The 13945-nt window shown below is 47.3% G+C and overlaps 1 protein-coding gene across 2 annotated transcripts in view; it reads right to left on the bottom strand.

Moving 5' to 3' along the window:
• The window catches only part of slc35f4 (solute carrier family 35 member F4), a 253416-nt gene that overhangs the window by 37659 nt on the left and 201812 nt on the right, over positions 1 to 13945 (bottom strand). For both annotated transcript variants that reach the window (XM_041215000.1, XM_041215001.1), the window contains one exon: positions 2385 to 2510. In XM_041215000.1, coding sequence (XP_041070934.1) covers positions 2385 to 2510 — 126 coding nt within the window. The remainder of the gene's footprint in view (positions 1 to 2384; positions 2511 to 13945) is intronic.

Below are 13945 nucleotides of genomic sequence, written 5' to 3'. Positions count from 1 at the left end.
CAAGCTCCTCCTCTTCCTTGGACAATGCTGAGCAGACTGCACCTTCCTCCTCCTGCAGCTGTACTCATCTCTACAGTGCAATGTTGTGCAAGGCACAGCAGGCTACAACCATTCCAGAGTTCCTGGCTGGCACATATTGAAGGGTGTCCCAGATATGGCAAATAATAGCAAATCTATAAAAAACCTTAGCAAGATGATAGTTGGAGCACTTTATGCAAATTTTGGCTGCAAACGATGGAAGGATGTTGCAGTATTATAGGGAATGCAGGACAGGTATGAGTGGGAAGCCTGGCCTGCAGGCACAAGAACTTCAACTTATATTACATTGCCTCCTTATAATAAGGTACTGGCCAATCTGCCTCTTGCAAACGGGTTCATCCCAGTTCCCCCAAGCCCCCTTCCATTAACACTGGAAGTGGATATGCTGGAGACCCACCCTGGGGATTAAAATTGAGCCCATTCTTTCCTTAGGGACAAAATTAAAACAGAGAATCCCAGGGATTTCTGAATATGTACAGTGAAACTGGAGGTGAAGTGAACTCCTATTAACTAAGCCCCTGGGGCTGCCACAATCACAATCTGTACCTCTAGGCTTTGAAAACTTGTTTGTCATAATATTCCTATATTTTGCATTTAAGACTTTAAACCAGGTGATGTAAAGCTAATTAGTTACTTTAGAGGAACTGCAATATTTTTCTATGATAGTTTGAAGTTAGAGAACTTCCTTCCAACACCTGAGGACATCAGAGGAAGCCAAGGTATTTATACATGTATACATTGTAAAATATAACATTTGGGTTATTCATTTTTAAATCAATTCATTTAAAGACTGCATTTAACAACTTTCTTGTAAGTTAAAACTGAAGAACAGCCTATGTCTTAGTCCATAAGCAATGAGTTTGGTGGACACTACGAACATTAGTGGACTAATGATCAATACACAAGTTGTGTAATGTACTTTTAGTATGAGATCTTTCTGTTTATATTATCATTTAATTATAATTAAAGATTCTTTTTGTCCAGAAATTGCTGTTTCGTTTTGGTAAAATCCATAATTGCAAAGATTTTGGCATGAGAGTACGTTAAATACAAGTAGATTACTGAAGATGGGTAACCATTAATTTCCAAGGTACACAACTATGTGAGGACATCTGAATTATCTGCGTATGGAATTACTGATAGATATTAAATAAGAGGAAAGTTCCACCAACTTTGGAAATAGCAACAATCACATTAATACTGAAGGGGCAATGTATCTTTCAGGGACTAATATAAATGCACTGGGTCCATCCACTGGCTGGAGAGCCAGTGGCAGCCCCACCGTGGCCATTGTTGGTCCCCTGTCAGGCACTTAGCTGGCTGGCAATGGGGTCCTTGGCACCTTTAGTGGCAGCTCTCCAGTACTGGCAGCATTGGAGTAGGCCCATGCTGATAATTGTCACTAGAGGTCCAGAGGGAAGGTAGATGAGTCAGATGGGGTGGGGGTGGTGGGGAGGGGTGGGGGGATAGTTCAAAGGGCAGGTAGGGAGTGGGGTTCTTCACACATGGGTGGCACTTGCCACTTGCAAGTCTGTCCATTGGGCATTAGCTGCCCAAGTATGAAGGATGTCCCCTCCACCAGGCTGCAGGCATACCTGCCAGGATTTACCTGGTCGATTGCCTATATGGCATGGCCCCTGCCTATGGCCACTTAAGGGGCTTAACTGCCCCCCGGGCAGGAAGGCCGTCCATAACCCTTCCCATCTAGCCTTAATTGGGGAAGAGGGGGCTGGAGTTTGGAAGGTGACAGTGTCTCTATCCTGTACCTCCCCACCTCCCAGCCTGCCTTTGGGGGAGCATTAAATTCCCCACCCACTGCTCAGTAAATTTGACAAAAATCAGTAAGTATTATTGTTCATTTCCTACAACAAGCACAAAAAATTTTTCATAATTACTCCCTGCAGGGTCATCGCTCTTAAAGACAAGATTTTTTGAGAGAGCATCCTTGTAGAATAGTTTTCAAAGTAAACTCAACAAAGTAGTCATGTATAATAATGAATGTTAAAGTGAGAATTAGCATCGGCATTATCACTGACTCACCCTCTCAATGAATTTCATTTCATTTCAAGTTTGGGATGTATACCAATGTTAATTCTGAAGTTTGTAAATAGGTTTCCAAGTAACAGATGTATCAAAAAAAGTAGAACAGCTTCAGATTTTGATGGGAGATGAAGTGACTACAGTGTGCAGCTGGTAAAACTTGGCCTAGCAAGGTTGTGTAACAAAATTCACCTTGCCACAGTCATATTAACCGAGCACTGAATGTCAATATTAAGAGATAAGAGCCTTTATCCCAGAACCACAAAGGAGATTACTGTTTTGGAGTTACAAGTTGGTACATTTACCTTGTATAATGCTGATGTGGAGGCGGATCCAACAGCCAGCGCTACTCCAATGATTGAGTCACCGTGGAAACCGTCTGCATATGCCATCATCACAATCCCAGTAATTGCCATGATTGTAGCAACTATCTAGGGGAGGGCAAGAGAATTGAAAATGGTTTAGGCATGCTTTAAAAAAATCCTGCTAGATTAAAGTGAACAAATCGCCATGGTACCATAACAACAACCGCAAAGAACTTCCGTCCCAGTATTTCCAAATGTTCATATTTTTCTATAATCCCCATGCAGATGCCAGGTTTAGCTAATGGCAATACATTGATGTGACTTGCATTACACATGAATGGATTTTAGTAATTAGGAAAGCCCATTTCAATTTACAGATTTAATTTCAATAATTTTAGTTTTTGACAGAAAAGGCATTTTTTAGGGTTTCCCCCAGAGATTGGGAAATGATGTAAATTATTTTAAAATTAAAAGTAAAATCTTTTGTAGATATTTGGCAGTATTTGAGTGCAGGATTGCCTATATATGATCATATATTGCTGTTAACAAATTTTTCCATACATTGTTTCCATCCATACCACAGGATATCTTCGACTTCACTAACTTGCTGTACAAATGTTTTATGCAGATATATCTAGTCAAAAACCTGGCACATGTTCCATATCCTCTTGCATGCACTTTGAGTTGGCTTCCTTCCAAAACTATGCTGAGAGAAACTGATCCTGTGGATTCCTGCTCATTTCAGTGTTCAGGCAGTACTGGAAGTACCAAATTAATATTTTATTCTTTTATTATCTTTTGTAAAAGGTCGCATCACATAATTATGAAAATAACACTTCATTAAAATAAATTATGAAAATCTCCATAATTTTGTTCAGATGGTAAAGCTACCTTCAGTATTCTGATGCTGACATGCAGCACAAAGCAGCAGTACAAGAAATCTGCAACAGGTTAACTATCCATCCTTTCACCTGAACAGGTGTAAATTCCCAGAAACTTGAGGGACTGGCGCCTGTGCTACCTACCTAGCTAAGATGGCCTTCAGTTACCACATTGGTGTGTTTGCTTCTCTCAATATCTATGTCACCACTGATAACACAGCATTGAAGCAAGGATTGCATTGACACTTAGAGCACAAAGGTATCAAAAGATAAAGTCACATCATATAAGGAATAGGATGCAAGGATAGATTACATAATACACAAATTACACAGAATATTGATGTTGATCATCTTTGATTTTTTAAAAATCCTTTAATGCAACCTTGGTGAAAGCAGAAAACACTAATAGTATTGAAGCTCACATGTGGTTATAAAAAGTGAGAAATATGATCGTTTGAACAAGAAATAGCATTCGCCTTTAGTTCCTGAGATAGGTCCACAGAGGTCTCATATGGTGTGGCTGAATTGTGCAGAATATAGCATATTGTGTAAATTTTGCAAAGCTTTTATGCTGCATACTAATAAGCTTCTTCAGGTCTGCTTAGAAGCTCTCCTTCAAGAAAGGAAAATATTTCTACTTCAGAGCATATCGTTTTATGAGGCTAGTTATATCTTTACTGACAAAGAATACAAGAATTATATCATAGCATTATGCACCTGACCAGTTCACATCTAGCATCACTCAGAAGCAATCTATGTACTCCACAATTTCTCTGAAACATTTTGAGCACAAGGCATCAAGATAGAGCCTTTGGTACTTATCCGGTTATCAGGATAAAAAAGTATAAAATTTAAAGAAAAAGCATAAATTAGCACAAAGATGGGTGGTAGGTCAGAAGGTTGCTGTTTTTTTTATATTCTGTCCAATGACTAAAAGGTTAATAAGGAGGCAAAAATTGGAGTACGAGAGAAAACTAGCTAGAAGTATAAAGGCAGATAGTAACAGCTTCTATAGACATTTAAAAAAGAGAGAGTTAACAAAGCAGGCATTGGTCCTATAGAAATTGAATCTGGTAATTAAAAATGGAAAGTAAGGAGATGGCAGATGAATTGAACAAGTATTTTGCATTGGTCTTCACTATACAGGATACAAGTAACATCCCAGAAATAGCTGCAAATCAGGAAATGGAAGTGAGGGAGAAACTTAAGAAAATTACAATCGCGAGGGAAGTGGCACTGAGCCAATTGTTGGAGCTGTGGGCTGACAGGTCCCCGGGTCCTGATGGACTTCATCCTGGGGTCTTAAAAGAAGTGGCTAGTGAGATACTTGATGTGTTGATTTTAATTTTCCAAAAATCCCTAGGGGAGAATTTTCCCCGTGTCGGGCGGGCCATGCGGGAGCAGGCACGAGCAGGCATGGACCCAATCACTGCCCGCGATCAGATCTGCGCCGCCATTTTCAGTGGGCAGGTTAATTAAGGCCCGCCCAGCGTAGTTCACGACTCCCGTGCATAGCGGGAGTGGGTGGGCAGCAGCGGGCGTGCTCAGACCGCCGGGTTCAATGGCGGCCTGTTTAAATGAAGACCTGGTAGCCTTGGAAAGGCTGCTCACAATGGCTGGGAGAAGAGCACATCAGAGGAGCAATGTGCCTGATGCAAGTCCGGAGGGTAGCAAATCAGGGCAGGCCAGGCTGGAGGGTAGGCCAGTGGAGCAGTGTGCCCTCGTTTTTTCTATGAGTGCCTAGCCTCCATCCTGGCAGAGTGGCGGGAGGTCCTTCTTCTGAGGGATGGGAGGCAGCGGCCTCCCCAACTGACCAAACACGTGTGGGAGGAGATGGCCAAGCACGTGAGCTCCCATGATGTGGTGCGGCGCATATGGCTCCAGTGCTGCAAAAGATTCAATGACCTCCTGCACTCGGGAAGGGTGAGTACCATGTTGCCTCAAGTGACTTAATGCAGCCGTCACCCTTTCCCCCAACCCCACCCGGCAACTCTGGGTACAGTATCAGCATTGAATCCCTCGCTGGGTGGGCCAGCAGAGATTGTTCATGTCCAGTTCACCCTGAGAGAGTTGAGCTAGGATGTGTTCTGCATTCGCAGCATGTGTGATGCTGACACCCAGAGTATAGAATGGGTTTGAAAGTCAAGGGTCTGCACCTAGGCATAGTGCTGGAACTGTGAAACATGTCAAAGTCAGGGTGCTAACATGCTAGGAGGAAGCTTCCGGGTGGTGGGGCACCAATCCATCTGCTGGTCTTTGCGCTCCACGTGCTTGTGCTCCCTTGCTTAGCAAAGTGACACCTTGTGGTGCCACATGTGAAGGAGGCAGCATTTGGGCAATGGTGGGGTTGGGGGGGGTGGTGGTCAGCCCTGGCTTGTTTGGGTGAGTGTGTGGCAGCTGCGGGGTGACGAAGAACTGGAGTCCTGCAATGTCCCACTCTGGCTGGGTTGGCAGGGATGTGATGGGAATCCAGGTACTGGCTGGACTAATCAATGCTCTGCTCTCCTTTTCAGGAAAAGATTGTGCACAATGCCTCTGAACACATTCGGACTGGTGGAGGGCAGGCCTAGTTGGTCATTCTTACGGCTTTCGAGCAGCAGGCCATGGATCTGGAGAGGCACCATGCCCCCTGGTCCACTGGTGGCGGTGAGGCCGGGGTGCCACGGGGAGATATGTTTGGCGAGCACTCAGGTCACCATGTGTGTCCTAGCAGCCATGGCACTGCTGAATGCTCAGTGATGGAAGATAACAACATGGGTTTACCATTGATGATGGAAGAATGAGCGCATAATGATCTGGGGGAACGGCTGGCAAGTTGACATTGTCTGCACTGTAACTAATCAAATGTCCTTTTTCTTCCTTTCAGCATCACCAGAGCAGGGCTGGGAGGAGGAGGCAGAGGGGTCACCTCTCATCCCTGAGGGCCCCGAGCAAATGCACTCACCAGCATCCCACCATCTCAGCCAGACTGGTACCAGCGCAGATACTAGCGCCTCAGTGGGAATTAGATCTTTGGCTAGTTTCCCAGGGCATGGCTGTGAGGGGACTTCACACTCACTTGAGGCGTGGGTAGAGACAGAGAGTGCCCAGGGCGCCACCAGTCGGAAGACTGCTGGGGACCAGGTGCATGTCAATTGGTGGCTGATGATGTGCCTCTGGAGTCGTCCATGAGGCAGCGAACGCTAAAAGTGCAGCAGAGTATGTGGGATGATCTGGTGGAGATACATCAGGCTATGCATAACATGGTGCCCGTGCTGGAGGAGTCCACGTAAACCATCACCGACGCAATGAGCCTCATGGCCGAGAGCAATGCTTCCTCCATAGAAAGAGTGGTGTCTCGCGTGGAGAGGCACCTCCAGGAGAACAATCAGGTCCTCCTGGGGCTGCGCTCAGACCTGCAAGCCCTCACAACGACATTGGCCTCAGCTGGTCAGTGCCATTATGGGAGATGGTTTGGGCACCAAGTATCCCAGCTTGGTGCTCATCCATCTACAGTGAGCAGGAAACTCTGAAGTGACCTTATGTCGGTGCAGCAGCTGCCTGTTGTCTCTGTGGGCTCATCTCAGGGCGCTCCTGATGAGGGCAGCAGCTCCTCCGCCCCTCTCCCAGTGTCCCTGGCATCTGATAAGGCTGCGGCGACTGGTGAGGAGTCAGCTATGGAACTGGCCGCTCTCTCCCAGGCTCTGCGAGCCAGAGGACGTGAGCCAAGGTCATTGAGGCCAACAGGACAGCTCAGTGAGCAGGCTGTCTCAGATGCCAGCGCCAGCAAGGGGACAGCACCTAGACGTAGCACCCGTAAGTGTAAATTTAAGGCACCTTAAGCACACCACGGGTTTCTCACTGGTGCTTTTATGGAGGTCCATAATACTTTGTGGAAGACTTGGTGTAATGTCCAACACCATTTTTGTTTTGCTTTATGAAGTTACATTTGTTCACTCAATAAATGTTGACATGCTACCATGCTTCAGGGTGATTCCTTACTTCTGCAAGTGAATGGGAAGCCATGATATTATGGGTGAGCTGTTTGACATTGAGCTTATTGACAAGGGCCTTAGTTAATGTTAGTATCCACACTGAGTTAGCACTCAAGTATCGAGTGTGGAGCCTGCAGCCCTGGCATGTGTTGAAAGTCCATCTGTGGTGGGCTAGCTGAAGGTTCCTTGGATTAAAGCCTCCTGGGTGTCCCTGCCTCCCTGCAGTATGCCCAGGTGAGCGTCTACCCCCTTAGCATTCTCCTGTGTGTGCTGATCCTCGGACTCACTACTGGACTCATCGTGTGCATCCAGAGCAACTGCGTCTACGTCTTCCTTGTCCACTGCGTAGCCCCTTTCCCAGTGCCAGATTGTGGAGAGCGCAGCATGCAACCACTATCAGTGACACACAGTCTGGGGGGTATTGGAGTGCACTGCCTGAACGCGCCAGGCATCAGAAGCGCATCTTGAGAAGACTAATGGTTCTCTCCATTACAGCCCTTGTGGAGGCGTGGCTCCTATCATATCACTGCTCAGCCTCTGTTCTTGGATGGCGGAGAGGCATCATGAGCCACCTTCTGAGGGGATAGCCCTTGTCACCCAGCAGCCATCCATCCAACCAGGCTGGAGCACTGAAGAGCCCCTGCACCTGGGAGTGTCTGAGGATGTAGGCATCGTGGGAGCTGCCTGGATACCTGGCACAGACTTGTAGAATCAGCATCCTGTGATCACACATTATCTGCACGTTCATGGAGTGGGAGCCCTTCCTGTTGATGAAGGCACCGGGCTCACCTGCTGGTGCCTTGATGGCCACATGTGTGCAGTCTAAAGCACCCTGGACACGGGGGAAGCCAGCAATTGCTGCAAAGCCTCTGGCTCGCTCTGTCTGGCTGACCTCGTCCCAATGGTAGTGGATGAAAGTCAATGCATGCCTGAATAGAGAGTCTGTCACCTGCTTGACACAACTGTGACAGCTGATTGGGAGACTCTGCAGAGATCACCCACCGACCGCTGGAAAGAGCTGGAGGCATAGAAGTTGAGGGCAGCTGTGACCTTTAGAGCCACTGGCATGGGATGCCCACCCACACAGTTAGCGGAGATCTCAGGCCCAATCATCTGACAGATGGAGTTGACTGTCTCCCTTGAGAGACAGAGCCTCCTTTGGCACTGGACCTCAGACATATTGAGGTAGCTGCTTCACCACCTGTATACCCTGGCAGCAGGATATTGGCGTCTTCTGCGGCCCCTTCCACCTTGGACACCCAGTTGGCCCTGCACCCCTTATGCCTGCACCTCTCCTCCCAAAGGTGGCTCCCCTGGAGGCTGAATGAGGACTCCTGGCCTCCTCCCGCTTCTGGCCCTCCCTTCCTCCACAGAGGAGGTGCCTCCAGTGGACAGCACAACTCCCATTCCCAGGCTAAGGGAAGGCTTCCTGAAAGCTGCAGGCCCCAGAAATGATTTTTACTGTAGAGTCCTGACCAAGGCTTTTACTCCTGTCCTAGCAGCTGGTATGAGTTTTGAAGTCTTCCTGCAAGTATAAGTAACTTTCACACTTAAATACCTGAAAGATCACATTCGAGTCCCCACTCACCCCTCTTACCCTGCCCGTGGATGAGGTATATACAAATGTTTCCTACCCCCCACTGCCCGTTGCGCCCATGTGACGTCCTGAAGATCGCACGGGCAGCGAAAAATCGTACTCAATTGCTGCCTCAAAGACCTTAACTGGCCCATTAATTGATGGCGGGTGCACTTCCAAACATATAGCGCCCGTCTTCCCAAATATTGCAATGGCGTGCAGTAACATCTGGATGCTCGCCCAACGTCACCACATGTCATTTTACACATCAGTGTGCAGGGCCCACCCCTGCATACCAACAGGAAAATTCTGTACGTGGATTCGGGGAAGGTTCCATTAGATTGGAAAATAGCAAATGTAACTCCTTTATTCAAAAAGGGAAGGAGACAGAAAGGAAGAAGCTACAGGCCAGTTACCTTAATATCTGTCATAGGGAATATATTATTAACTATTATTAAAGATGTTATAGCAGGGCACTTAGATAATCAGGCAGAGTCAACATGGTTTTGTGAAAGGGAAAACACGTTTAACTAATTTATGGGAGTTCTTTGAAGGAGTCACATGTGCTGTGGATAAAGAAGAGCCTGTGGATGTACTGTGCTTAGATTTCCAGAAGGCATTTGACAAGGTGCCATATCAAAAGATATTGCAAAAAGTAAAAGCTCATGGTGTATGGGGTAACATATTGGCATGGATCGACGATACGCTAGCTAACAGGAAACAGGGGCTGGGATTTTCCACTCCTGTTCATGGTGGGCGAGAGTGAAAAATATCACGAGAAGGCCAAAAATTGCTTTTACAGCATTGTAAAACCAATTGGTGATTGCGTAATGCAGCCTTCAATAGCTGGCCGTGTTTCCTGCCAGAGTATGTCGGGAACATCAGTTCAATACACTTGCATTTTTTTATAAAGACTGTTCGCAGGAATCATCCCCTCAAGGTGTATCATCAGGGCACGTTGGTGTGCAATTAGGATGGCGTTTTTCACAATGGTGTATAAGCGGCACCTGGCAACATGCACTTCGCTCATGACTTTGAGGTTTGTTCACCTACATTACATCGCACAGCGCTAGCGGTAATCAGTGCCAAGCTTTGCAGGCAGCATTACATCACTTTCAGGGGAGTGTCAGAGGCAAGTCATTACCTACCAGACCAGCGGTAAGGTGGGGTACGGGGGGGAGGTGGGGGTGGCTTTTAATGTGCTGCAACTTAGGACTGCACTGGGGAAGAGGGGGGTGGAAACTGGCCTGAGGCATAGGACGGGGCTGCAGATCAAGGGCTCCATTGGGGAGTAAGAGTGGGGAGGGTCACATTCAGACACATGACTGGGGATGGGGGCGTGGTGCACAGGGTTAGCGTCCTGAACGTAAGGGTGGGGGCAGAATATGTTACAGGATGACGTAAGCCACTTGGGGCCAGAATGGGAGGATCACTGAGTGAAGAAGCGCTTCAACATTGAGCTTGCAAAGACTGCCCTCATCCCAGTTCAGGCAGGGGGAGGACATGTCAGTCCAGCCTCAGTTGTGCCCAGCATGTTGTGCACGGGGCATTGTCATAATGTTATGTACCTCAGTCCAAGAGGTTTCTGGCATCATACTGGGCTGCAGATGGCACACAGTCATTCAGGAGAGGCATCTGCAGCCTACAGATGGGGAGAAGGTTTTGTGGGGGTTTTTGAAGGGGTGTGGGCAGTGGCGGGGGTGGGTGGGGCTGGGAATGGGACGAGGTAAATGTTTAACTGTTCAAGTGGCTTCAAGATGACGAGGGGTGAGATCTACACAGGCGCAGGCACAGCCACATCAAAATGTTCAGGGGTTAACAAATGGATATCCACCACAATGGGTGGTAGACACCCTTTTTGCTAAGGTCCACAATTAGGTCGACTTTACCAGAGATCAAGCAAGTCAGGATGCCAGAGCAAGGGCTTTGCAAAGATTTCTGGATTCCCACAGGTTCAGGGTGCCATCGACTACATTCACGTGATTACAAAAGCTCCCTGACAACAGGCATATGAAGATATGAATGTACATACGTACAAATTAGAAGCAGGAGTAGGCCACTCAGCCCCCCGAGTTTGCTTCTCCATTCAATAAGATCATGGCTGATCTGATTGCAACCTTGGCCCCACATTCCTGCCTACCCCTGATAACCTTTCACCCACTTGTCAATCAAGAAGCTATCTAGCTGTGCCTTAAAAATATTCAAAGATTCTGCTTCCATCGCCTTTGAGGAAAAGATTCCAAAGACTCACGACCTTCAGAGAAAAAATTTTTCTTCAGCTGTCTTAAATGAGCAATTCCTTATTTTTAAACAATGACCCCAATACATAAATAGGAAAGGCTACCACTCACTCAATGTACAGCTGGTCAACGGTCACAAGAAATTTATCATGCAGGTTTGTGCCAGGTACCTAGGAAGCATCCCAAACTCATACATCTTGGGCTGAATTATCCCCCTCCCCGTCAGAGAGGTTGTGGGGGGGGTGCGAGCGGGAGTGAGCGCAAACCCGATCGGCACCCCCCCCCACAATCAGGTGCTCGCCGCCATTTTACCTGGGCGGACCAATTAAGGCCCGCACAGTGTGATGCTTGCCCAGAAACGCTGAGCACTCCCGTGGGTGGGTGGTTCCCTGAGTTGGGGCCTGAGGTCTTTCACGCATGTGCACAGCAAGAGCACAGAAATCTCCCAGAGGCACAGAGGTGCCTCAGGGAGATTTGTTTAAGGTTCAAACATTTAAATAAGGAATTGAAAATACTTCAAGACAAGTCGCCTCATGTGACAGTTTCACATGAGCTGGGACATGTCAATGAACATTAATTTAAAAATGTATTTATAAACACTTCATGAAACCTCATCCCGCCTGTCGATGAGGTTTCGTGAAAAATGCAAAGGCCGCCTGGGCTCTTTGCCTGCCGCCAACCTTAAGGTTGGACAGGCAGCTCATTTAATCTATTTAATTAGTTTTAAACAGGCCTTAATTGGCTTTTGACAGCTCGGTGGGTGCCTGCCGAACTGAAAATCTAAATGACACGCGGTGACGTCAGGACACCCAACATCACCGTGCGTCATTTTACATGTTGGCGAGCGGGCTCCGCCCCCACTTGCTGACTGGAAATTCTCCCCCTTGAGTAGATCGCAGATCCCAGAAATCTTTGAGGGACCACACAAGATCCAGGGCTGGCTCCCCGGTGACAAAGGATACCTGTAAAGGATGTGGCTAATGACAGCTACAGAATCCTGCAGAGAGGAAGTACAGCTCAGCTCAGGCTGCAACCTGAACATTGAAGGAACACGTCATAGGGATCTTAAAGATGGGATTCTGATGCCTGGACAAATCTGGTGGAGCTCTCCAGTACAGTCCCCAGAGAGCCTCACAGATCATCGTGGGTTGCTGTGCCCTGCATAAGCTGGCACTGCAAAGGGGGAGGACTTCCCAGACGCCGACATGGAGGAGATGTATGTCTCCTTTCATGAGCAGGACATCAAAGGGGTTGAGGGCGTTGCTTTTGAGGAAGCTGAGGCGGCAGGGGAGGAGGCCATAGCACAGGCCAGATGAGGCAGGCGAGCTGCTGAGGGCCTCCTAGCCACCAGATTCCATTAGGAGGATGACAAGGTGCAGTGAGTGCCCTCTTGGACAAGTGCTCTCCATCATGGACTAACATGAACACCAGTGTTGCTATTCGTCTCATTTCAACCGTGCACTTCAATATGAGAGTGAATAGTTACATATCGGGCTCATATTGTCTTGATCCTTTGAAGGATGATGAAGTCTCGGGAACATGTGTCTTTGCTGAGATGAGGTGATAACTGGATGAGGGAGTCCCAGCATCAGACCTTAGAAGGTGCAGCCTCTTCGAGTGTCTCTCCAACATTCCAATCACAATGGCAAGAGCAAGGAAATGTTCCGGCATCTCAGTAGGCTTTTAGCTATATGCCTTCAAATTGGCAGAGATCCATCTCCAGCAATGGGACAACATATTCTGTGTAATCTCAATGGTGAAACTGAAAGTGGTGAAACTGCCAAAGCAGCAGAGGACATTCGGCAGGTGTGCATCTAATCAGAGATGACTCAATCCTCTGTGTCACCTTCTTCTCTACCACATTCACATCAAGCACTCTCAGTTAAGGCTGCTGGCCCACTTTTATCCTCACCTCACTTTGCATGTGGACCACCTGAAGATAACAATATTCAGCCACTTGCATTCCAGGCATTAAAATGCCTCTGCTTTAAGACACACATTATGCCCTCATGGCCAGCCCTTGGCCTTTGAGAACTCCAAAATTCTCAGGCACGATGAGGCCCTCAAAATAACAAGTCATTGCTAATAAAAAGCACATTTCATCTTCAGTGCATCCTTGCTCCTCTTCCATAGCTTTAAACAATGTTGAGGAGAGCAACGTGTGCTTCCAGAGCATGCTCAAAGGCTCTACAGACCACCATAAACCACCATTTGCAATTAGCATCACTTGTCTCGGCGAGTGCTCTGGAGATGGGACGAATAACGCTGAATCTCAACATTGTGACAGAGCCTTGTGGCCACAATCCAAACAATTACAGAGTGAGAAACGCTGAAGGTTGTAGGATCAAGCACCAGGGCAATAATATGGCTGAGAGGGGCAGGGCTTCGGCATCCTGAGGTGGCAAAATATTCACCCACTTATTGATGAGTTCAGTAGATGTACACTCAAAGTTGGAAACGCAATTGGCAGACAGGTGCACACACAACACAGACAGCAAAATAGCTCATCATAAAATGGAGGCATACACAAGAGGAGATGTGAAATAGGTGTGATTATATTTTCAGTTGAGAACATTGGCCAGAACTTTTCGCTCAGCATGCACGCGCGCGCCCAACATGCTTGAGCGTAAAATAGCACACGATGATGTCGGGTGAGCATCCCAACCTCATTGCGCACTTGCATGATATTTCATTTGGCAGGTGCAGGCAAGAGTTGGCAGCACGCCTGCCGACAATTAAGAGGATTATTAACAAAAACAGAATTACCTGGAAAAACTCAGCAGTTCTGGCAGCATCGGCGGAGAAGAAAAGAGTTGACGTTTCGAGTCCTCATGACCCTTCGACAGAACTGAGTGAATCCAAGAAAGAGGTGAAATACAAGCTGGTTTAA

This window comes from Carcharodon carcharias, chromosome 20 (assembly GCF_017639515.1).
Source record: "Carcharodon carcharias isolate sCarCar2 chromosome 20, sCarCar2.pri, whole genome shotgun sequence".
In the NCBI taxonomy this organism is placed as follows: domain Eukaryota; kingdom Metazoa; phylum Chordata; class Chondrichthyes; order Lamniformes; family Lamnidae; genus Carcharodon; species Carcharodon carcharias.
The sequence above is the reverse complement of the archived record's forward strand: the minus strand, read 5'-3'. Positions and strand labels throughout refer to the sequence as shown.